This window comes from Neophocaena asiaeorientalis, unplaced genomic scaffold (genome assembly GCF_003031525.2).
Source record: "Neophocaena asiaeorientalis asiaeorientalis breed wild unplaced genomic scaffold, Neophocaena_asiaeorientalis_V1.1 scaffold134, whole genome shotgun sequence".
NCBI classification, from domain to species: domain Eukaryota; kingdom Metazoa; phylum Chordata; class Mammalia; order Artiodactyla; family Phocoenidae; genus Neophocaena; species Neophocaena asiaeorientalis.
Window position 1 is genome coordinate 7867874 of NW_020185339.1, and position 25456 is coordinate 7893329.

Consider the following 25456-nt stretch of genomic DNA (forward strand, 5'->3'; position numbering starts at 1 on the left):
GTATTCCACAGATGCTGGGTACATCAAGTTGATTGTGGCGATTTAATCCATTGCTCCTGAGGCTGCTGGGAGAAATTTCCATTTCTCTTCTTTGTTTGCACAGCTCCTGGGGTTCAGCATTGGATTTGGCCCCGCCTCTGCATGTAGGTCGCTTGAGGGCATCTTTTGGGAAATCTGAGGTCTTCTGCCAGCGTGCCGTAGGTTTCCTGTAGGAGTTGTTCCACATGTAGATGTAGTTTTGATGTATTTGTGGGGAGGAAGGTGATCTCCACGTCTTACTCCTTCACCATCTTGAAGGCACCTCCAGCTTCATCTACTTGAAAGCAGTGGCCTATAACATCTCAGTGATGGCAGCAAGAGAAGAATCCTCTGAACTCTCCTCTGTGTAAAGGAGGACACCATGCCATGTGTCAGTGCAGCATATGGGGAAATCTATGGGTGGCATCATAGTGTCCTTTGTGACTCAGGGGTCTGTCTTTCAAGCCAAACAGCCATCGTGCACAGCACCATGCTCTTCTGAAAATTCCTGCATCCAGGCTTCAAATGCAGAGCTCCATCAGAAGGCTTCTGAGTGCCCCCAAAGTCCTGCCTGGCTTCAGCCCCAATGGCCTCTCCAGAAGTGGGAAGTGCCAGGATCCGACCTCTCCATAAGGGGGGGTGCACTGGGGTTGACCCCTCCAGAAAGTTGCATGCAGGGCTGTGTATGTCTTTTGTAACCTGTCTGGGGGCTACCTGAAGGATTTATGCAGGGCATGCATCTTTTTTTTTTTTTCTAACTCAGAGCTGAGCCAGAAAGGCTGCAGGCATTGCTTGAAAATAGTACAAGCCAAACTAACAACCTGCAGATACCTGGGGCAAAAGATTACCAATAAAACACACAATAGGCCATGTAAGGCCCAGGAGAAAAAGCTAGGGAGAGATTCTTTGGGAAACTAGGGCGTTGAAAAGCCCCATGTATACAGGAGAATCTAGAAAGCCATGAAAATGCCCAAGGCAAGATGCTTGTGCTCAGAGAAGACTTGCAAAAACCCTCACCTTTCACCTTAAGCTAATTTCTAGGCTTGAAATGTTGAAGGAGTGCCCCTACACAGAGCCTGTCTGCTAAGACTAGGAGAGTTTGGGTTTTGGGGTTTTTTTTGTTTTTGTGTCTTGTTTGTTTAGCTACTGGTGTTCAAGGAAATCTATGTCAAAATACTAGCTAAACACAAGCTGAGGAACACAGGCTTCAGTGACCATGCACAACAAGAAAAGTCTTTGCAAATATAGTTTGGGAAATTTACTGAACAGATGGAGTACAATAGCCTTCAACAATACAGAAAGCAGCACACCCTGGAGAAAGTGGAAAATATGATTTCCAGAGTTACCACCTTATAATATTTAGATGTGTAGTTTTCAACAAAGAATTAAAAAGCATACATAGAAACAGGGAAATACGAACCCATTAAAAGGAACAATGTAAGTTGACAGAAACCATTCCCGATAAAGTCCAGATACCAGACTTACCAAAGACTTTAAAACAGTTATCTTAAGTATGTTCAAAGAGTTAAAGGAAACAGGGACAAAGAACTAAAGGAAATCAAGAAAAAGTTATATAGACAAAATCAGAATATCAATAAAGAGAAATTATACAATGAAACCAAACAAATTCTGGAGCTCAAAAATACAATAATTGAAATGAAATATTCACTAAGATATTCAACAGCAGATTTGGAGAAGGTGGAATGCAAGAATCAGCTAACTCAGAGATTGGACAATTGAAATTATGTAGTCTGAGGAACAGAAAGAAAGGAATGAAGAAAGTGAACAGAGCCTAAGGGACCTATAGGGCACCATCAAGTGGATCATCATATACATTAAGGGAGTCCCAGAAAGAGAAGAAGAGAAAGAGGCAAAAGAATATTTAAAGAAAAAAGTCCACCAAATCCCCAAATTTAATGAGAGATATGAGTCTATAAATCCAAGAAGTTCAACAAACTCTTAAATAGGATAAACTCAAGGACCCCCACACCAAGACATTATAAGCAAACTGTCAAAAGTCAAAGACAAAAAGAATCTTGAAAGCAGCAAGAGAGAAGCAACTTGTCACATATAAGCGATCCTTGATAGGAATAGTAGCCAATTTCTCACTAGAAACCATGGAGACCAAAAGGCATGAGATGACATATTTAAAGTGCTGGAAGAAAAAACTTGTCAAACAAGAATTCTATATATGGCAAAACAGTCCTTCAAAAATGGGGGAGAAATTAAGACATTTCCAGATGAGTGAGGTCATTACCACTAGACCTTCCATATAAGAAATGCTAAAATAGTCCTTCAGGTTGAAATGAAACTCAGAGCTGTATGAAGAAATAAAGATTTTCAGTAGAGGTAAATGGATGGGCAAATATAAAAGCCAGTGTTATTGTAGTTTTAGTTTACAACTACACTTCTTATTTTTTTCAGAATTTGAAAGATTAAATGAATGAAAAATCATTACAAATCTATGTTACTGAGCATACAGTGCATAAAGATGTAATTTGTGACAACAAAAACACATAGGAAGGGGCAATGGAGCTGTTAAGCAACAAAGTTTTTGTGTGCTATTGAAATTAAGTTGGTATCAATTCAAGCTAGATTGTAATAAATTTAGGCATAAATGTCATTCTCATGATAACCACAAAGAAAATATCTAAAACACATATACAAGAGGAAATGAGAAAGGAATCATTCATTCCAAAAAATATCAATTAAACACGAAAGTAGTAATGAAAAAAATGAAGATCATAAAAAGGTATAGGACATACAGAAAACAGCAAAATGGCAGAATTTCTTCCTTATCAGTAATTACCTTAAGTGTAAATTGATTAAACTCTCTATTCAAAAGGCAGATTGGCAGAACGGATTAAGACAAACATGATCCAATTATATGCTGTCTACAAGAGATTCACTTTAGATCCAAAGACACAAATAAAGTAAAATGGAAGGATAGAAAAAGTTATTCCATGCAAATAGTAACCAAAAGAGAGCTGGGATGGCTATACTAATATTGGACAAAATAGACTTCAAGTGAGAAACTATTACAAGAGACAAAAAAAGACATTATGTATTGATAAAAGAGCCAGTTTATCTCTATATATGTACCAATCTATGAAGCCCCAAAATGTATGATGCAAACATTGACCGAATGAAGGAAAAAATAGACCATTCTACAACAATAGATGAACACTACAGTATCACTCTCAATAATGAATAGAACATCTAGATAGAAGATCAATAAGGAAACAGAAGTCTTGACCCACACAATAAACCAACTAATCCTAACATATATATATATAGAATATTCTACCCAACAACAACAAATATATATTCTTCTCAAGTAAACATGGAACATTCTCCAGGATAGAACATATGTTAAGCTACATAACATATCTAAATAATTTTTTTAAAAATTAAAATCATGCAAAGTATCTTTTCCAGCCACACTGGAATGAAGCTAGAAATCAACAGAAAGAAACTTGGGAAATTTACAAATATGTGGAAATTAAACAAGACACTCTAAACAACACCAATGAATCAAAGAAGAAATCATAAGGGAAATTAGAAAACACTTAGATGAATGAAGAAAAACAAAAACAAAAACCACAACATACCAAAACTTATAAGATGCAGCAAAGGCAGTGCTCAAAGGGAAATATACAGCTGTGAATACCTATATTAAAAAAGAAGAAAGATGTCCAGTCAATAACCTAACTTAACAATGAGGATCTAGAAAAGGAAGGGAAAAACTAAACCCAAAGCCAGCAGAAGGAAATTTGGAATGGAAATAAACAAAATAGAGAATAGAAAAATGATAGAATCAATGAAACTAAAAGTTAGTTCTTTGAAAAGGTCAGCAAAGTTGACAAACATTTAGCTAGACTAAGAAAGAAAAAAAGCAATAAGACGAAAATAACTAAAAGCAGAAATGAAAGTGAGGACATTACTACTGACCTTACAGAAATAAAAAGGATTATAAGAGAATATTATGAATATTTGTATGCCAACAAATTAGGTAACCTAGATGAAATGGACAAATTTCTAGAAACACATATGTTACATAACCTGACTCAAAAAGAAATAGAAAATTTCAACAGACCTGTAACAAATTAAGAGATTGGACCAGTAATCAAAAACCTCCAAACAAAACAGATACATGGATAAAGAAGATATGGTGTATATACACAATGGAATATTACTTAGCCATAAAAAGAATGAAATAATGCCATTTGCAGCAACATGGATGGACCTAGAGATAATCATATTAAGTGAAGTAAGTCAGACAGAGAAAGACAAATAATTTACAAGCGGCTCATGCAACTCAATAACAAAAAAACAAACAACCCCATCCAAAAATGGGCAGAAGACCTAAACAGACATTTCTCCAAAGAAGATATACAGAATGCCAACAAACAACTTGACAGAGTTGTCAAGTCCACTCAATGGGAAAAGAAAAGCTTCTTTAACAAATGGTGCTGGATTTCCACATGTAAAAGAATGAAGTTGGATCCCCTACCTCAAACCATATACAAAAATTAACTTCAAGTAGACCCACAACCTGAAATAAGAGATAAAACCATAAAACTCTTAAAAGAAAACAGGGATAAATCTTCATGACCCTTTATTTAGCACCGTATTCTTAGATATGACTCTAAAGGCATGTGGAACAACAAGAAGAAATAGATAAATTGAACTTCATCAAAATTAAACACTTTTGTCTATCAAAGGACATTATCAAAGTGAAAGACAACATGAGAGAATATTTGCAATCATTTATCTGGTAAGGGTTTAATATCCAGAATATATACGGAACTCCTTACTTAACAACCAAAGACAAACATTCCAAGTAAAAAATGAACAAAGGGCTTGAATAGACATTTCTTCAAAGAAGATACACACATGTCCAACAAACACATGAAAAGATGCTCAACATCGTTAGTCATAAGGGAAATGCAAATCAAAACCACAAGGAGGTCAGGTACTACTTCACACCTACTAGAATGATAATAATTTTAAAAATAGACAATAAGTGCTGGTGAGGATGTAGAGAAATTGAAACCCTTGTATATTGCTGGTGGGAATATAAAATGGTGCAGCTGCTGTGGAGAATGATTTGGTGGTTCCTCAAAAAGCTAAACACAGAATTGCCATATGATCCAGCAATTCCACTACAGAAGAATTGAAAACAGAGTCAGACGTATACTTGTACACCAGTGATCATTGCAGCATTATTCTCAGTAGCCAAAATATAGAAACAATTCAAGTGTCCATCAACAGATGGATAAACAAAATGTGGTATATATTTACAGTGGACTATTATTCAGCCATAAAAAGGAATGAAGTTCTGCTACATGCTACAACATGGATTAACTTTGAAAATATTATGCTAAGTGAAATAAGTGGAACACAAAAGGGTAAATACTGTTTGATTCTACTTATATAAAATATCTAGAATAAGCAAATTCATAGAAAGATTAGAGGTTACTAGGGACTGAGGGGAGAAGAGAATAAGGAGTTATTGCTTAATTGTTACAGAGTCTGTCTTTGGGATAATGGATATGTTTTGGAAGTAATGGTGATGGTTGCAAAATATTATGAATGTACTTAATACAACTGAATTGTACACTTAAAATGGCAAAATTTATCTTGTGTGTGTGTATATATGTATGTGTTTATACATATACACACGTTATCACAATTTAGAAACTTTTAAAATTTTTTTAATTTTGTTTCTTCCTTTAACAACACTATCATGATAGAGACACACAGGGCATCCAAATTTCCTCCTGATCACATTAAATCTTTGTATACTGACAGTTAGATTACTGACTCCCTTTCTCATTTTAACTAACTTCTCACCAGGCTTTATCAATCTCCAGTTTGAACCTATTCTAAGAAGGTGGATTTGGATTCTAAATGTTATAAAATCTTAAGTTCCCATGACTTGAAGTAGCAGGGCACAGTGTAGGCTGAATCTAGAACCTGCCTTTTTATTTACTTTCTGTAATAAAATTATACAAATTTTAATTTTAAACCCATGAGTAAGATTTTGCAAAATTATTTTGAGGAATAGTTAACTGGGGATAATTCCTATTTAGAACAATAAACAGGTAAGAACAGAGTTAAAGACTTATGACCACTGGTTCCCTGTTTTTCTAAGCATGTAAATTACCTTGCCGTTCTGTTTCTAGTTTGTTCTCTTGCATTTGGTTTTTTTTTCCTAAGGAAAATTTAATCCTAATTGATGGTTAAATATACTTTTGAATTTTGTACATTTACTCAGATGTTTTCAGTAAGTTTAAATTATGCTCTGAAAAGATAATAATATCATTTCCATTTATTATAAGATGCTTTCTACATTATCCAGATATTATTAAAAGTAAGCAATCTAAATAATTTTATTGGAAACCCAACATCATTCACTGAGAATGTTTCTTATGTTGGGAACAAGATAAGTATGATCTTAAAAGAGCACTATTTTTAACATTCAACTAGATGTACTACTGGTGCAGTTAGAAAAACGAGGTATCCATATTCTTATTTGTGTGTGCATAAATATGTCTCTTGAAGGATATACAAACTAATAGCGTTGACTATCTTTTTAGTGGGGGAGAAACTGGGTGGAAAAGAGGAGTGGGAAGGAAACTCTTCATTGTATATTTTCTTATACTCTTTGATGTTTGTGCCAAATTAATGTTTCTTATTAAAATTAAACAATTTGTATAAGTGTATCACATTTGTTAAGTCTTAATTAGACTATTTCATCTTTGTTTTTATCTCCAAGTACTGTGCCCATGAACAGGTTTGACGGTTGTACAACATTGTCTTTAATTATAAAATTCAGTGCAAATTCACATAATAGCATGATTTTTTTTTTTCAGGTTAGTGTCCCAAAAATGAAACATAAGCCAACCAGGCAACAGAAGAAAGTGGCAAAAGGCTATTCCTCCCCAGAACCTGATATCCAGGATTCATCTGGAAGTGAAGGTAAAAATATTTATTGTAGACTATTGACTATGAGTGTCTAAATTTTTAAAAGTATATTACTATACTATGTTTGATATAAGAAAATGGTTTTTCATATTAACTCAAGGAGATTTGTATGTTTTGGTGGGGGCAGGGATGATGTACAAGAAAAGCTATTTTAGATTATAAATTTCAAAACCAGGCCACAAGGTAAAGGCATGGGAAATGAAAAAAGGGGAAACATGCAAATCAAGAACCACACTGCAGTGCTAGCTCTTATGCCTTGTTAGCTTCTGAAAAATTGTTGCTGGTTTCCTAGATTCAACGCAGGCACCATTTCTTGAGTTTTGGTCTCAGTTCCATGCTTCAGAAAAGTTTTTTATTTTCATAATAAATTATTGTGTTTAGAAGTCACAGAAGTAAAAATATAACTATATCAAATTATGAACTAAATTTACTAGTGTGCCATTCTTGTTTAAGTCAGATAATATATAAACTGTCTTGAACTACACTGAGATATAATCAAGGATTAAGGTAATGTCTGAGACATTATGAGAAAATAAAGTTTTCTTAAAACCATAGTCTCTACTAAGTTCACACTAAGCTGGGGAACTCAGTTTTACAGAGATAATACTAGAGGTGAATAAATGGTAAATGCTAAGAAACTAGTAGATGACAAATAGTAAAGAGTTTAAAGGAAAGGGGGCTGAATTCAGCTTGAGGGAAGGTCCTTAGAGGAAAGGAACCCTGATGAATTTTGAGGATTTTTAATGGTTTATAGCAATCTAGGCTTGAGGGATGCTGGTGAGTGGACACAATACTGGAATAAAAGAGGAATAAAATGAATAAAGTTCTAAAAGTAGGAGTCACATGGTACTGTTGTGCTCAAAAGGAGTATTAGTTATACTGTTGTTCCCATTTCACAGAAGAGGAAAGTGAGACATGGGTTAACCTGCCCAAGGTCATATGGCCCATAAGACAGTGTGTGTGTATATATATATATGTATATGTTATATATGCAGATATTTTGGCTCCTTAATTCATTCTCTTATCCACTCCACTATATTACCTATAATGTATCAGCTGACATTTACTGAGTATTTAATGTGGGCCAAACTGGAAGTTAAACATACCTTCCTACAACCATGTGAAGTTTGAGTATTATTATTATCCCAAGTTTACAAATGAGAAAGCTGAGATCTGGAGAGAGGTTAAGCTCTGAACAAAAATGGAAAGGAAGGAATGGATATGAGAAGGGATTTTAAAAAATACCATACACTTTGTTAGTTGACAATAAAAATTTGTAGAAGAGATATTTAAACCAATTGAAAAGGTTTAAAGTTTGGGTGACTAAAGGAATAAAGATAACATTAACAATTAATAAAAAAATTGAAAAGGGAGCTTAAAAAGCTGACTTCTTCAGATGTAGGCAAATAGGCAAGAGGCAGAAGAGAGTAATACCTCCTCCAAGTTAATATATGTTTTTTGGGTTTTGGTTTTTTTGCGGTACGCGGGCCTCTCACTGTTGTGGCCTCTCCCGTTGCGAAGCACAGGCTCCGGACACGCAGGCTCAGCGGCCATGGCTCACGGGCCCAGCCGCTCCGCAGCATGTGGGATCCGGCGGCCATGGCTCACGGGCCCAGCCGCTCTGCAGCATGTGGGATCCTCCCAGACCGGGGCACGAACCCGCGTCCCCTGCATCGGCAGGCGGACTCTCAACCACTGCGCCACCAGGGAAGCCCAATATATGTATTTTTAAAGAAATATTTTTGTCTATTTTAATTGGTTAAAAATTAAAGCTGATTCAATACAAAATTTAACTAATTCGTGGTTACTTTAAATATATCTATAGTGTTCTAGTTTTGAAATATGATTGAAACTTCAAAAATGCCAAGTATTAGGAGTAGTATGTTAGTCTCTAAGCCATAAAAATAATGCCTAGGAAAATTATTACAGGAGAATCATTAATCTGAAATTTAGATTGTTTATAATTAAATATGTTCACTGTTTTCACCAAGTTTATTCTAAATGTCTTTTTAGCTCAATCAGTAAAACCAAGTGCAAGAAGAAAAAAAGGGATAGAACTGGGAGACATTCAAACTTCCATTGAATCTATAAAACAAACACAGGAAGAAATTAGAAGGTAATATATACGACAGTGACTATTCATTTGAGTCTAGAGGAGTTAAGAATCCTGTTTTGTAGGAAATCATATGCAAACTTTACATTTTTATAACATTGCTAAGCTAAAATAGAACCTTGGCGTCTGTCACCTGATTACTGAAACTTAGGAAATTCCTTCAGCACTAAAATATTTGGGAGAGATGAGGAGGTTGTTTTGTCTCATCTGTGAGACTGGAATTGGAGTCTCTTCATCTTACTGCTGTAGCATACTAGGAATGTAGCTGGGTTGAATGCGGAAGTGGGGTGGTTCCTGAGAAAGCCAGTGTCCTTTGTACATGGCTGATTTTAATTAGAATGTACCAGTTGTTAAAATATTGAAACAATTCCATAACAGTGGGCAAATAACCACTACCCTGAGACTTTCAAGTGTTCCCTGTGCACTCCCAGACCCATCCCCTCACTCACCTCTGCAAGATCCAGCAACTAACGGTCATAACACCTAGGGAAGTTCCTTGGGAGGGAAGGGGTCCTGATCCTGCTCCACTGGTAAGGCTAGCATGAGTTCAGATCGGTTGTCTCCCATTGCTGTATCAGATGTTAAGTTTTTTTAATATTAGCCAACCTTCTTTTGTGTATTCAGCACTCAGTGCTAGATGTCCTAGAGGATTTTTTTTTTAAGATACTTTTTTCTGTTCTTGGTGAACTATGGCTTACATTTAATTGCTATTTTCATCTACAGCCTCATTTCCTACCATTCCTCTACACTTAATCATGCTCTAGTCCTATGAAACTCCTCACATCTCCAGAATATACCATGCTATCTCATCTTTGGATTTTTACCCACACTGAATCCGCTTTTTAGATTGCCCTTCCTCCCACCTTGCCCCTCAAGAAAATCCCTGTTTATCCTTCAGAATATAACTCAAATGTCACCCTTTTTGTAACATTTCTAATCACTCTGCCCCATAGTTATTAATCCTTCCACTTGGCTTGTATGGCTCCCTATACATAGTCTTTTTGAGAGCTTACTGCGCTATAGAGTTGCTAATTGTGTGTGTCTGTTTACCTCACTCCACCCTGCCCCAGTTGGACCATGAGCTTCTTCAGAGCAGGGAGCGTGTCTTCTGCATCTTGGTATCATCAGCCCTTATATAAAGTGCTTGAGTTTCCTAACTTAATTATATTTATAAATTAAAGAGCCTACTTGTTCATATTTGCCTCCTTTCTTTCTCTATACTCATAAAACACTTCAATAGAAGAAGTCAAAAAGAAAAACGTCTTCACTAATCAGCTCTTTTTAGCCAAAAGCGTTTAGAGTGGCATGAGGATAATGTAAGCTCATTTTATGACTAAATTAACATTTTTTTTGTTAGCATATGAAATGCCTACAGAGCATTCTTCAAGTTAGGAATGTCACAATATTTGTTGTATTACTTTTTTCCTGGTGAATTAAGGATTTTTCTCCAACTCTGCCTTTGTCTCCTAAAGAAAGATAAAAGAACCTTAGTGGGCCAACTAAGAAGCAAAATTTTTGTTTTAAAACCACTGTGATAACAAAGAAAGTGATATATTTTAAAGTCATCAAACTTTAAAAATTATGTTTAACACACATCATTAAGTAATATATTTGGTACAGTGCAGAGTATAGATTAGGCAAGACCTAATAGTGGTTCCACAAAGCATAATCAGCTCCGTGTTCAGGTGGTAGTAATTGATGGAACTTTATACAATTGAATTTTATACAATGAATTCTGTGATCATATATCAAATTGTGATTTCTTTGCTAACATTTTTGGTAAATAATTATTAAATTTATTGTTGCTTATTTTTATAGAAATATTATGGCTCTTCGAAATCATTTAATTTCAAGCACACCTGCCACGGATTATTTTCTGCAACAGAAAGACTACTTCATCATTTTTCTCCTGATTTTGCTTCAAGTCATAATAAACTTCATGTTTAAGTAGAAGTTCTTTACCATTGAATCAATGAACTGGAATGATCATATTTGGCCTGGGACCAATGTTGAAGATGCTTTGGTCTTTATTGAAACATCACAATATTTCTAAAACAGAAAACCTTAGAAATATATGTAGAACTGTTGACTTTTCCTACCTTCTATCCTTAACCCTGAAATAAGAGCTATTCTATTTGGTTATTAAAGTGAACTATGTGTTAAGTGCCAGAACATTTCTAGCTTTTGTGAGACTGTGTCTACATGTGAGTATAATAAATCCACATGTATACACAATTGTGTCTTATGTATACCTTACAGTAGTCTTTGTAGTCTATGGTATGTTCGTGTTATGAAATATATAGCATTAATGTCATTCATAACAAAAATGCTATCAATCTTATAAATATATGTGTAGCAATCTATTTTCTTCATAAAACCGGCACAAAACTTCTATCAGTAAGGAATTACAGAATGGGAAATGATGGGATAATAGACATAAATCGTTCAATGCACTGTACTGTGAAAAAAAATCATTTCTAAAGCATTCAGCTCAATTGTCTTCTTAGAAACAGCAAAAAAAAAAAATTGTGGTCAAAATTGATTTGAGAGACAAGGTGGCAAACTGCTTTATCAAAAGTTTACACAAGATTTTTTTTAACCCCTAGAATTTAATATTTATAGATACAGGTATAAATATATGTATGTGTATATCAACAAAAAAAACCCTGGTACTCGGATCTACTGATTATATATTTCCTGTCACACCTGTATAACACCCCATTAAGCACTTGCTGAAAAAAGTGTGGTCAAACTTGATTGCTGTCCTTCTTTCTTTTTTTTTTTTTAAACTCAGTTGGTCCAATAACATAGGCCAAATTTTAGAGATGGAATTATAGGGTGTATGAAATGCTGATAGTCATGATTTTTCTTTATGAAAAATTTATTTTAGTTTTCATTTAGATTCTAGTGTGTTCAGTGAAACAGTTGAATAGAAAATATATATATAACCAATATTTTACTTCAAAAGCCAAAAAGAGAAGGACAATGAGAAAAGACACTTCGTGTGGTGGTATTTATGTGTATGTTAAAATTGGTTTCTTTAAAATGTGCAATAAGTTGAGCATCTAAGAAGAGCATCAAGTTCTCAAGTTTAATTCTTTGTTATCCTTCTCTGTTCTCAGTAACTGCAGTCTGTGGCAAAACCACAATTCCTCAAGATTCCTTTTGTTCAGGCTCAGGCAAACATTTTTCCTAAATATTTTTTTCAGTTTAATGTTTTTCCTTTATGTATCTTAGAATTCTGAAAGTAGATTTTGAAATGAAAATGAAGGTCAGAGAGAATAATTGCTCTGGCTACACTTGCCTTCGACTAAGAAGAGACTGAGACACTAGTAAAAATATAATCAAATGTTTATGCCATGATAAGTATAAAATCAAGGAATGATTGCTAAATTATGAAAATTGAAAATGATTAAAAGGGCCTGCTTTTTACCACCTAACCAATATAGCTATCTTAAATATCCTTAGATTTTATGAAGAGCTATTTCCCATGTATTTTTGGCAAAACAGTGTATTCCATATGTATGTGTGAAAACATTTTTTAAATAGATTATGTGTAAATAACATACCTACACCCAGTATAAGTATAGGTATAATATGACTACACTAGAATAGGTGGGTTTTTGTTTGTATTTCATACTTGTTGATATAATTTTTATACTCACTTTCTGTTACCAATGTTATGCTCTACTGCCTATTCATTGATGTATATTTTGTAAATACTGTACGACTTGATCCTTTTTTATGGTTTAAATTAGTATTAATTTATATAAGTTGATTGGCTGATCACAAAATAATTTCATTATTAAACCCTGAAAACTTATATTTTTTGTTGGCAACTCCCCTTTGGGACTTTAGTCATGTTACTTTCGTTTGGTCTAAACAGTGTTTTATTTGTATGGTTATCTTCTAAGACTGGAGAGGTAGTTATTTACTTTTGTATATTTTCTTGTTAGGGCAAATGTGTTATGGGCTCTTATTACTCAAGGAGTCAAAAACTATTTCATGAGAAAGAGCAGGGTTACTCATGACTGTTTCTTATACACTAAAAGCATATATCTAATCTAATAGTCTTCTTATGTTTTTATTTGTTTGAGTTCCTTTCTGTGAATTGAACACAAAACTCAGGAATAGGTGGCTTAGTTTTAGATCAGTGCTTATACTAGGCTTAGTATGTGAATACTTTAAAACACACAATTAACTTTGTATTTAGCCATATATGTAGTTGACTTTGAATGTTCTCCACCTGAGATTAATCTTCCTTCACAATGGATTCATAAAAATTGTGATTTACAGTTCCCAGTTGTCTGAGAGCCTCATGGTGGTTTTTAGGATTTAAGACCTATGACCGTTTTTTTTTCATTTGATCAAAAATTTTATTTTTTCACTTGAAAATTTAAATGGGTAATAATTACTGATGTGTGCATTTCTGTTTTAGCTGTTAAATATACTATGCCTTCAGTTATCTACCATTTAGTGAGACGTAGCTGGCCCGGGAAAAGATAATAAATACAGCATGTGAAATAAGTTTCAGCAATAGATATTTTACTTATATTTCATGTCAGTACTTTTTTGTATTACTTATACAGTGTAATCTTTGTTACCATTCCATTGAAACAATTGGCCTTGTAAAATAAAACCCTCATTTAGTATTTACGCTTTTGTGCCTTTAAGAAAATACTTTTTGTCATTTTTGTGTTACAGAACTATAATATGATTCAATGTGTTTATAGTCTTAATTATCACAAAAGGGTCATTTCTCTGTCACTTAATTTCCTTTTATATAGCTATAGCATATTTAAACAGTAATGCTCTACTTTTATAAGGGTTTTTGTCTATTTACCTATCTCAAATATATCCTTCACTTTCAGACATCATTGAAGTAGACCTGTCAGATTATTCTGTGTATTGTAAACAGTGCCTTTTTGATAGAATTCACACTGTTTTAGGGTGTCAACTCGTGCCATATACACACAAAATTATGTGGAGAAGGCAGTTTTAACTTTCTGAAGAATATCTTAGTCAAATATTTAAGGAAAAAATGTATAAAATTCCATTTTTTCCAGTGTTTAGCATTTCTAGTGAGCAATGAATATATTTAGGTTTTTTTTTTGTTTGTTAGACATACAGTGATAATGAGCCATACATGATGCTGCAGATTATTTTGAATTATGTTAAATGTATAGAAATAAAATATTAAAATTAGCGTTTATACCAAATTTTCCAAATTGAACCATAGTGGGGTCGGGGGGAACCCCACACAAATCACTAAGTTTACATTTCAACCTCTATCTTACTTGACTACATGGAAAAAGAGATTCTTGGGCTTCCCTGGTGGTGCAGTGGTTAAGAATGCCTGCCAATGCAGGGGACACGGGTTCAAGCCCTGGTCCGGGAAGATCCCCCATGCCACAGAGCAACTAAGCCTGCGCGCCTAGAGCCCGTGCTCTGCAACACAAGAAGCCACCGCAATGAGAAGCCCGTGCACCGCAACGAAGAGTAGCCCCCTGCTCGCTGCAACTAGAGAAAGCCTGCGCACAGCGACAAAGACCCAACGCAGCCAAAAATAAATAAATTTATGAAAAAAAAAAAGATTCTTTAAAATGTATATAACCTGCCACTATTACGTAATTTGCTTTCATTCTGTTTACCTGTAGTATGAATTTAGTATATTTAATTTGCTTTTTGTTACTCTTAACATACTGTTCGTTTCGTTACAGTTTTTAATTGAAGGATGGACTGTTAAAATTGTATAGGACCAGGGTCTCCTTAATATGATTAACATATTTAGAAGAACCACAAGAAACCCATGACAAAATGAATGTGAATATACTTTCTAAAATATTTAGAAAATTTTATCTTTCTGCACTTATTATGTAAAATTATTTTAGTATTACAACATTGAAATTTATTTAAAGAAAAAATGCCATGAAACATTTGAACTGATGAGCCACAGAACTTCAGTTGAAAATTTTCACTTCTTAGCATGCTAACTATTCATTTAAGTTAAATATCCTGTTTAATGGCCATTTATAAATTCAAATACTACCACTGGTCAGTTTTGTAAAATAGAATAAAAGGATGTTATCTGCAGTGTAAGTACAGCACACTGTCGAATTCTTTTCCTTAAGGTGCATAGTAAATGTACAGATAGTCATAGGCAACTGTTTTGTAATGTATTACATTTCTAATCTGTTATTCCTAACCTATTATAAAAGTTTGCAGAGACAAAAGAATTGAATTTTTCTAATCTGTAAAATGATGCTAACTTCGACAAGTAGGCATTCTAAATAAAAATTTTAAAAAGAGTAAACTGATCAAACGACTGAATATAACATATGGTGACCAGATTATTTAGTCTTAATTTTTTAATTAAAAATAATTTTGTGTGGGGGGGTAGTTGTGAACGATGGTGAAGGGATTTAACAGCTAGAATCATTAATGTATGCTTTACGTGATGCTTCATATTCATTCTTCTTGAATACTCATAATAACCTTCAGATGAGTGGAAGTTACATTTTATAGATGAAGATTCTGAGGCTCAGAGAAGTTAAATGATTCTAAAAGCTACATAGTAAGAGTGACAGGGAACCCAAGTTTGAACCCATGTCTGACTTCAATGTCCATTATCTTTCCACTGTACACTTAAATAGAACTCTGACTTGACTTCTAAATGTGTGTAATAATCCACTGCTCGAATCGAGTAACCCCTTTGTGATGGGTAAGAACGAAAGAACCTTGGGAATTCCCTGGTGTCCAGTGGTTAGGACTTGGTGCTTTCACTGCTGGGGCCCAGGTTCAGTCCCTGGTTGGGGAACTAAGATCCCACAAGCCGCGTGGTGCTGCCTAAAAAAAGAAAAAGAAACTTGCCATTACACAAGCATATACACAAAACCCACATGAAAAAGTTTTTCCCCCCACAAATCACCTATTAGTCCATACTGAGTCAAAATCACATGTTCCAAGAACTCATTCCTCTTTAGTTTTCCTCTTTTCCTCCATCATCCTCCCCTCCCATATTTGCACCCCTCAGGATCCAGTTCCTTCTGGTTAATAGTGAGCTGGTTCTGCCTTACTGGGGGGAAGGGGAGGGCTGACAGGCTTCTTCTGTCCTATGCATAGGAATAAGGGGTAGGGAAAACAGGCCCTCACTGTTCAACCTCAATGAAACATCTACAAGGTAAATAATTTTCTTACTAATGTTGACCACACTCTAATAGGTGTCCTGTATTGTGTTATGATAATCAACTCTTGCACCTTACAAAATATCCCTTTCTTGTGGAGATAGTGGGCCCCTACAGTGGTGACACGTCACAGTAATTTGTTGAGTATGTTGTACTTGTTGAGTGCTTAGTACCTACGAGGCACCATGCAAAAACAAACCAAAAAACCGCCTTGTAAACATTCTCACCCTCCTTAAAACCTTGATTTTTTTTTTTTAACTTATCTATTATCACCATTTTTTTTAAGATGAGAAAAGCGGAGACAAAAGAATGTCACAGATAAGTACATGGCACAGCAAACCCAGGTCTAAATATTAAGCCTATGCTCTTAACCATTTCATCCTTAAGAGAGAGGGTATGTGTGTGTCAGTATACGAAACAGTATGTTGTTTCTGCTTAACAGTATGTATTTTTCTGCCGTCGGATTGTGTCCAGTAATCTTGGGTCACTGTGTTTTTAAAGCATCCTATTGATTACCAATGTGGCTAAGTGTTCACATCTATCACCTCTGCTAAAGAAAAATTAAACTGTGGTGAGTTTCATAGTGATACCTAAGCCCAGGAAATGTGGCAAAGCCCCCAGCAGAAAGCACAAAGCCTGCAGCTCGTGACTGTAGCCAGGGCCTCCTCATCTGTCCTGCAACCCGAAAGAGAACCGCTGATGCAGAGTGTTCACAGGATATGCACGAGTCCAAGGCAGAGGTTTTTGTTACAAAACAGCAAACTTTTGAGGGAGGTCAGGAACGAACCGAGCTCTAGCCGCGGTGCCCAGTCCCTCCGCTCTCGTGCCGAGTTCCTGGGAGACGGAGGGATCTGGTGGCAGCTGAAGCCTCCAAGAAAGAGGAATGAATTCACCTAGGAGGGGGAGAAGGGTTTGCAGTTTCCTGTCCGGGGACAGCTCCCGAGAAGCCCCGACCTCTTTCCCATCTTCGCGGGCTTTTGAACCGCTAGCTCCTACTGGCAGAACAGCGGGGCTCTCCCACTGAGCGGGCGGGAACGTAGACCCTCGCCCAACCAAGAAACCGAGCAGCACCGGCTTCCGGCCTCCTCCCCGCCTCTTCCGCTTCCGCCTGCGCCCCGCTCCTGGTCGTGGTGGGCATCTACAGGCGGCGACCCGAAGCTGTTGGAAGCTGAAGGGCTATGGCCGCTGCGGGATCTGTGAGGGCCGCGTTGCAGGTGGCGGAAGTGCTAGAAACCGTCGTGAGCTGCTGCTTGGGGCCCGAAGGGCGGCAAGTTCTGTGTACCAAGCCCACTGGCGAGGTGCTGCTCAGCCGGGATGGCGGCCGCCTCCTGAAGGCGCTACACTTAGAGCATCCCATAGCCAGGTACTTGCGTGTCACGCTCCAGACCGTTAGAGCATCCTATAACCAGGTACTCAGGTGCCGCACTCCAACCTTCAGTCCATCTCCCTGAACTTCTTGTCCCTGAGGTTATGCTCCTGGAAGAGCTGACCTTGGACGAGACCAGTGTACGCTCAGAGTTAGAGCGCTGCCCGCTGCCCGAGGGAACATTCCCAGACATCGAATCATTAACAACTGCCGAGAGCTTGTCTCCTTTCCTTCCGGCTCGACCCAACCCCTAGAATCTTGAAGTAGAACAAAGTAACTTAAAAAAGGAAAAAACTAAAACTAAGGATATCACAGAGACAGGATTCTCGTTTTATGCCTGTAGCTGTAAAAACATGGTTTCAACTTGATTTAGGCAGCCCTCTGAGAATCTGAGTTGCTTTATTTCTTTCTTGTACAGGATGATGGTGGCATGTGTTTCCAGTCATCTAAGAAAAACAGGAGATGGTGCTAAAACATTTATTATCTTTCTTTGCCATTTACTCAGAGAACTTCATGCAATCACAGACAAGGAAAAGGATTCTTTCTTTTCTGAAAATATTCAAACCCATGGAAGGCACTGGAAAAAGTGTTGTCAGTGGAAGTTTATTTCCCAAGCTCTTCTAACATTTCAGACACAAATATTAGACTACGTTATGGACCATTACTTAGGTAGACACTTTTTGTCCATCTTTTCTTCATCCACCAAAGAGAGACCATTGTGTAGGAGCTCTTTAGAGATGCTCTTAGGAGCATACTTTTGTGGAAGAGTGGGAAGAAATAATCACAACTTTGTATCACAGTTGATGTGTGAATACTTTTTCAAGTGTACAGCTTGTGAAAGTGGGTTTGAGGAAGTACTTGAGTTAGTGGATGACTGTTTTGTTGAGTTGAAAGTTGGTGTCACTGGCCTTCCTGTTTCCGATTCCAGGATCATAGCTGGGCTTGTGCTTACCAGAGACTTTTCTGTGTACTGTCCAGCAGACGGTGACATAAGAATAGTGATAGTCATAGAAACCATTCAGCCTCTTTTTTCAACGTTTGGATCAGAGTTTATTCTAAATTCAGAAGCACAGTTTCAGACATCTCAATTTTGGATTACAGAAAGGACAAAAGCAATAATGAAATATTTACAGAAGCAGAATGTAAAATTGCTCCTATCTACTGTGAAACAACCAGACTTAGTAATTTATTGTGCAGGACTGAATGGCATATCTGTGGTGGAGTGTTTATCATCTGAAGAACTTTCTCTTATCCAGAGAGTCACTGGTCTCGCTCCCTTTGTAGTACCACAGGCTTCTTCTCAGTATGAACTCTCTAACACTGCTATGGTGAAATTTTGTAAGCCCTTTATTCTTAGATCCAAAAGGTATGTTCATCTTGGCTTGATTAGCACATGTTCGTTTACACCACACTGTATAGTTCTTTGTGGTCCAGTGCAGGGTCTTGTTGAACAACACGAGGTTGCTTTACATGGGGCATTTAAAATGCTTCGGCAATTATTTAAAGACCTTGATCTAAATTATGTGACACAAGCCAGTGACCACAATTGTACTTCAAGTCCTGTTATTTATAAGAATAGTAGAGAAAGTAATGACTTACCAGAAATTGTTAATGGCTCAATACAAAGGCCGTATCAGGACACAGTTGTAAAGAACAAAGATGAACTGGCAAAAACTCAAACATATTTAGAAGCATATTCAAATTTGGTAGTTCCAAGTGTAGAATTAGAAACAAATACATTGTGTTCAACACCAACAGTGACACTAACAGATACATACCAGACAGATGCAACACTGAGATGTTTCTCTCCAGACAAAGCCAGGATAATGGATGACCATGAACCATTTATTGAGAGTAATTCTGCTAACTCAACAACAGAATATACTAGAAGAGAAATTTCTTATGAAAATTTACAAGTCACAAAAAATGCTAGAAAGGGGAGCATGTTACCAGTGAGACATAAGTCACTAGAGATGTGTACTTCCCAGAGTTACTGTTTCTCATCTGTACCAGCTGGTTGTGTTTTGCCAGTGGGTGGTAATTTTGAGATCTTGTTGCATTACTATCTTCTCAGCTATGCCAAAAAGTGCCAGCGATCAGAAGAAATCATGGTTAGTATGATAATTGCTAATGCACTTTTAGGCGTTCCCAAAATCTTGTATAAGTCTAAGAAAGGAAATTACAGCTTTCCACAAATATATATAAGAGCTCTCCATTCACTGCAAACCAATCAACCCATGATAAGCAACCAGACAGGTTTGGAATCAGTTGCTGGTAAATACCAGTTACTAACTTCAGTTCTTCAGTGTTTGAGAAACATTTTAACCATTGACTCGGTAATCAATATTAAGAGACAACCTCAGGAAATTTATGATCAAGATTCGGAAGAGGAACTATAATATTGGAAGCTTTTTATTAACCAAAGTTTTAATCCAACTCAAGCCATAAAGCAAGGCAGGCATGTGACCACTGATTTTCAAGTTAATTCAGTCTAGTTAGGAAAACAGCATAACTAAAAAGTCTTTAGAAGTACACAAGGCCAGCACACATTCAGACACAAATATCAGAGACTACATTATGGCACAGTTCTGAGGAGGAATCCTTCTGGATGGGTGAAGCCAAGATCTGAGTAAGTGTATCTTTTTTCCCCCTCAGTATCCCTGTGTCTCTGCTGTGTGTTAGTCTTTGCATTTGGGGGAAGGTATTTCCTTATAGCTCCTTTTTACTTTTCTGTATCTTTTTTCACTCTTCATCCCTTCTCCCTTGCCCTTCTGTATCTAGTTAATAGAGTGATTTAATCTCAGATATAGATGTGGTCTTCAAATGCCATCCTACTTTAATTGTTTATAATATAAAACATTTTTTGCTTTATTTAAAATGATTTATTTTCCCTACTCATAATTTCTATAGCAGTGAGCAAAAGGCTCGTTTTCTTTTTCTCAGAGTGTGAGTAAAATTAGTTTTTACTTTTTTGTGGCCCCTTGTTTAGAGCCTGGATAGATATTTTCCCCATTCATAGACCAATGAGTATGTCACCATAAATGTGGCTTTGTGCATTGTAAACTTATTTTCATTTCTTTAGTTGAAAGTTAATTCCAGAAAGGATATGAAATTCATACTATCATTTTCTCCTATCCTCTAAGAGCTTGCAAAACTAATTCATGTATTTGCTGAGTTTTCTTATATTTGGTGCATAGCCAGAGTTCAGTAGTAATGCAAGAGGGAGGGGATATGGGGATATACATATGCGTATAGCTGATTCACTTTGTTATACAGCAGAAACTAACACAACACTGTAAAGCAGTTATATTCCAATAAAGATGTTAAAAAATAATAATAATAATTTGAGAATTACAGTTGGCTCTCCAGTCCTTGGGTTCTCCATCTGTGGATTCAACCAACTGTGGATTGAATATATTCAGGAAAAAAAATTCCAGAAAGTTCCAAAAAGCAAAACTTTAATTTGCCAGGTGCACTGGCAACTATTTATATAGCACTTACATTGTATTAGGTGTTATAAGTAATCTAGAGGTGATTTAAAGTACACAAGACAATGTGCACAGGTTACATGCAAACACTGTGCCATTTTATATAAGGGACTTGAGTACCCACAGATTTTGGTATCCTCGGGAGGGGGGGAATGTTCTGGAACCAACCCCCCTTGGATCCCGAGGGACGACTGTATTTATTTCTAATATGAATTTTTTAATGTTTATATTTTATCTTAAAGGTTTATAAATGCAAATAATACTGTGCACCTAGCTGTGAATAAGGACAGTGTCTTCTACTTTTAGTAGTTCTCTGTAACACCCCAGGCAGTGCTGTGTTCATACCAAGTACTTGGGAGTGCTTGTTGAATAAAACTGTTATCTTTAATCTGATCTAATTATGTGTTTCCAGTTTACTAGTTCAGCAGATTCTTATTGAGTGCCTACTATGTGCCAGATGCTGAATATACCATGGTAAACAAATAGATATGGTTCCTACCTTCATGCACCTTTCCTCAAAGGTTAATGGGTAGTAGATGGTGACAACACTTGGATCAAGATTAAATTTAGGAAAACTGATTAAAATTTCATTACAGTTAAACTTGAAAAAGCGATGACTAATAATGTATTTAAGAACTGGAATATTCCATCATGCAGATCTCATGATCTTTTATATTAAATATAATTTCATTTTTGTAAGGTTTATGCCATATGAGATAACATTATTTCACTTCTGTGACTATGGAGAGAATGTATTAGCTCTGTTTCTTATACAGATTTCATAGATATATAAACGTACTGTAAAATTGTTGTATAATTTTTTCCATTCACTTTTTTAAATTGCCTGTCAGGCCACTTGATAGCTTTGCTTTATTTTGTTGTTGTTGTTTTAAATACTTCATCATTGAAGGCATTCAGAGACTTTTCCATGTATGCCCGTGCCTTGCATATGGTAGACATTTTATAACTGTAAATAATCACTAGCCCAGGAGCCACTTTGTAATCTGGGAGTGGGTCTTTTTGTGTTTGGCACCTCATCTAATATCTGGCACACGGTAGTAGCCAATAAATGTCTGTTGAGAAACTCTGGTCCTCATGGATGAGCTCCTAATTATTTCTATCAAACTTTCATGGAAAAGGATCTGTTTGCGGGGGAAAGAAGCAAAAAATGTAGAACAAATCTGCACAAAGCAATCGTTTTTCTTTTAATTAAAAAAATCCTCAAAAATGGTGATAAAGCTTTCATGGGTCATCCTTGTCATTTACAGAATAACACTAGGGAGTTTATATTACTGGGTTAGATAAAAGAGCACTTCAAAAATGTAATTACGTTATACTTAAACCCACTTACACAAAGGATTTGAGGTACTTAAACCCACTTACACAAAGGATTTGAGGTGACCTGCAACAAAAAACAGATGAAATTAAAGTAAAATCTAAATAAAAATTAAAGAATCAAGAGCAAAGAAAATGTAAAAATGATTAAAAGTCAAGACCATGTTCCTGTTTTTATTCTGCATAATGAATAACCTCAAAATTTACTTGATTGGAATCACTGTATTATTACCTCTCATGGTTCTGGGAATTGCCTGGATTTCGCTGAACAACCTTCCCTGTATCCTGTTGGGTGAGGCAGTCGTGCAGGTCAGCTGAAGTTCAAGGGGAGGGAACACAGGCCCCACCACTCAATGGAAAGTGTCAATGACACCTTATAAGAAGAGCATGTGGAATGAGATATATATTGAGGCAGCTATCTTTGGAAAACAATCTGCAGCACCATGGGAGAGAAAAGAGGACAACTTCTCAGCTGAGGTTTTTATTATTGTTTTCTGAAGTTACATGTCAGTCCACCTCCCACAAACACGTTTTCCCCAATAACTTTTATGAACTCATTTTTTTCTCACTGGGCCAGCCCAAGCCATTTTTATTCCCAGAACAATAGGCATTGAATAGTTGAATATCTCTGAACTGCTTTAGCCAGGGAGCTGTTTAACCATGTTACACTGGAAATGTTAGGGTATGCATGTTTTAGACTAAAAGGGATGGGGAAGAGGAATGCAATTTGAGCCTGAACTCTTTTTTTTTAATACATTTACTTATTTATTTATTTATTTTTGGCTACATTGGGTCTTTGTTGCTGTGTGCGGGCTTTCTCTAGTTGCGGTGAGCAGGGGCTACTCTTCGTTGCGGTGCATGGACTTCTCATTGCGGTGGCTTCTCTTGTTGCGGAGCACGGGCTCTAGGCGCCCGGGCTTCAGTAGTTGTGACATGCAGGCTCAGTAGTTGTGGCTCGCGGGCTCCCCGCCTCCAACTGTAGTTGGAAAAAGCATATATATATATACTTTGCAGTTCTGTAAACAGCAAGAGATGGTAACAACCTGAACTCTAGATGGATCCACAAACTAAATGGGATAGGGGCAATGACTGGTGGGGGAGGGGGGAACATGCATAGGGAAGAGGTGAAAAGGTGATTTCTCAGTGTATACCTTATGGCATTTTGATTTTTGAACCACTTGAATACTACTTATTCAAATGAGATAAAATTTTTAAAAATAGATTTAGAGCAAACACATAGAATGCACCCCAAGTAGTAATAAAGTAATAAGGATCCTGGCCTAAGGAAACACAAGATCAGAATGGAAGAAAAATGATGTGAGATACACAATGATGGATCAGTACTTTTACAGTGGAAGAAAGGATACAGTCAAAAGAGGGAATATTCTCATAACTATAATTGGCTAGGGGTTTTCTCAACAATTCTGGAAACGTTCTCCCTTAGCAGGCTACTATGAGCCAGGGAAGTGCCAGCAACCAGTGTGGCGTTCATTTCCTCATGGAATTTTCAGTCCTGGGCCTGGCTTCCTCTTATGCAGACTCACCATCAGATTTTGTCAGCACGTTGAGAATGGCTCTGTCTCAGGGCCTGAGTCAAACCAAACTTGTGAGCGTGATCAATTTATTTACAATAAGAACTGTTCCAGGAACTAGAAGTCTTTCCTTTATGTATGGACCTGTTTTATTACTTCCTGTGGGAAGTAATAATCAGGTGGTTGCTCAGTAAGCATGGAATCAGAACAAGAGAAATCAAGTGAACTCCTCCCAGCCAGCTATGCTCCAGTTCCCCAGCGCTCGGTCCTGGCCTTCTACACCTACACTTGCTTCCCGTGGGATTCTGTCCGGGTCTATAACGGCTGCCACTACATGCTGATGATTCCAGATTTTGTATTTCCAGCCAACCTCTTCTCTCTCCTCCCAACTCATTTATCCAACTGCCAACCCGGTCTCCATGTGGATGCTTACCCTAAACATGTCCAAAACAGGATCTCTATTTCCCATCCCCTAAACGTGGCCTTTCCCCTGCTGTCCCATCTTAGTTAATGGTATCACCAGTCTCCCACTCATTCAAAACAAAAACCTGAGAGACATCTTGCCTCCAGTCTTTCCTTCACATCACACAGCCAATCAGCAAATCCTGCTGGCCCCACAAATAAAGTGGATTTCAAATCCACCCATTGCTCACAGTTGCCTTTCCAGCCCAAGTCACTTCATCTCTTACCTGCAGCAGCCTCCTAATGGTCTTCTTCGCCTCTGTCTCACCTTGTACTTTATCCTAGAGTGATTCCCCCCAACTTCTTATTTCAAATGTTTTAACTCCACAAAAAAGTTGGGGGAAAAAAAGCACAACAAACGCCCACAAGTCCTTCATCTAGATTCACCAATTACCATTTTACCCTTTGTGCATGCATGCATGTGTGCGCGCGCACGCGCGCACACACACACACACACACACACACACACACTTCACTGAACCATTTGAAAGCAAGTTGTATCCCTAAATACCTCAGTAAATATTTACCGTGAGCAAGGACTTCCCCTACATGATTGAATGATTCTTTTAAAAATGCAAATCCTGTCATGTCATTCCTCTGCTCAGAGTCTTCCAAAGGTTTTTCCTTCACACAGAATGAAATCCAAATTTATCATAGTCTACAGGGCTATACATGATCTGTTCCCCTGCTTATCCCTAAAATCTCATCTGATACTCTCCCTCTAGCTTTCTCCCCACCAGTTACACTATGAGTCAGGACAAGTTATGCCATACTGAGGTAACAAATAACTCCAGATCTCAAGAGCCTCGACACAGTACAAATTGATTTCTTGCTCACATTCATGCCTATTAAAGGTCAGGCTTCTGATCCCACACTGTTTTCTTCCTCGCTCCCAATTCAAGGCAGGTGGAGCAGTCACTGTCTTGAGCGTTACTAATCATCACGCCAGAGAGAGAGAAAAAAAGATC

At 36.8% G+C, this 25456-nt stretch overlaps 2 protein-coding genes across 7 annotated transcripts in view; both read left to right on the top strand.

The window, feature by feature from the left end:
* OSBPL8 (oxysterol binding protein like 8) overlaps positions 1 to 13777 on the top strand; it is a 185879-nt gene extending 172102 nt beyond the window's left edge. For 4 of the 5 annotated variants that reach the window (XM_024736490.1, XM_024736489.1, XM_024736486.1 and 1 more), the window contains 3 exons: positions 6897 to 7002; positions 9022 to 9124; positions 10940 to 11072. In XM_024736490.1, coding sequence (XP_024592258.1) covers positions 6897 to 7002; positions 9022 to 9124; positions 10940 to 11072 — 342 coding nt within the window. Of the gene's footprint in view, positions 1 to 6896; positions 7003 to 9021; positions 9125 to 10939 lie in introns of all 5 variants that reach the window. The other variant, XM_024736487.1, reaches the window with a different exon arrangement.
* A 3658-nt stretch (positions 13778 to 17435) lies between these two features.
* BBS10 (Bardet-Biedl syndrome 10) overlaps positions 17436 to 25456 on the top strand; it is a 69215-nt gene continuing 61194 nt past the window's right edge. The window contains exons 1-2 of one of the 2 annotated variants that reach the window (XR_003002071.1): positions 17436 to 17668; positions 18090 to 20300. Coding sequence is in view for 1 of the 2 variants with exons in the window: in XM_024736394.1 (XP_024592162.1) it covers positions 17484 to 17668; positions 18090 to 20070 (2166 nt within the window). In the remaining variant the exon portion in view is untranslated. Of the gene's footprint in view, positions 17669 to 18089; positions 21111 to 25456 lie in introns of those variants that run through there. The other variant, XM_024736394.1, reaches the window with a different exon arrangement.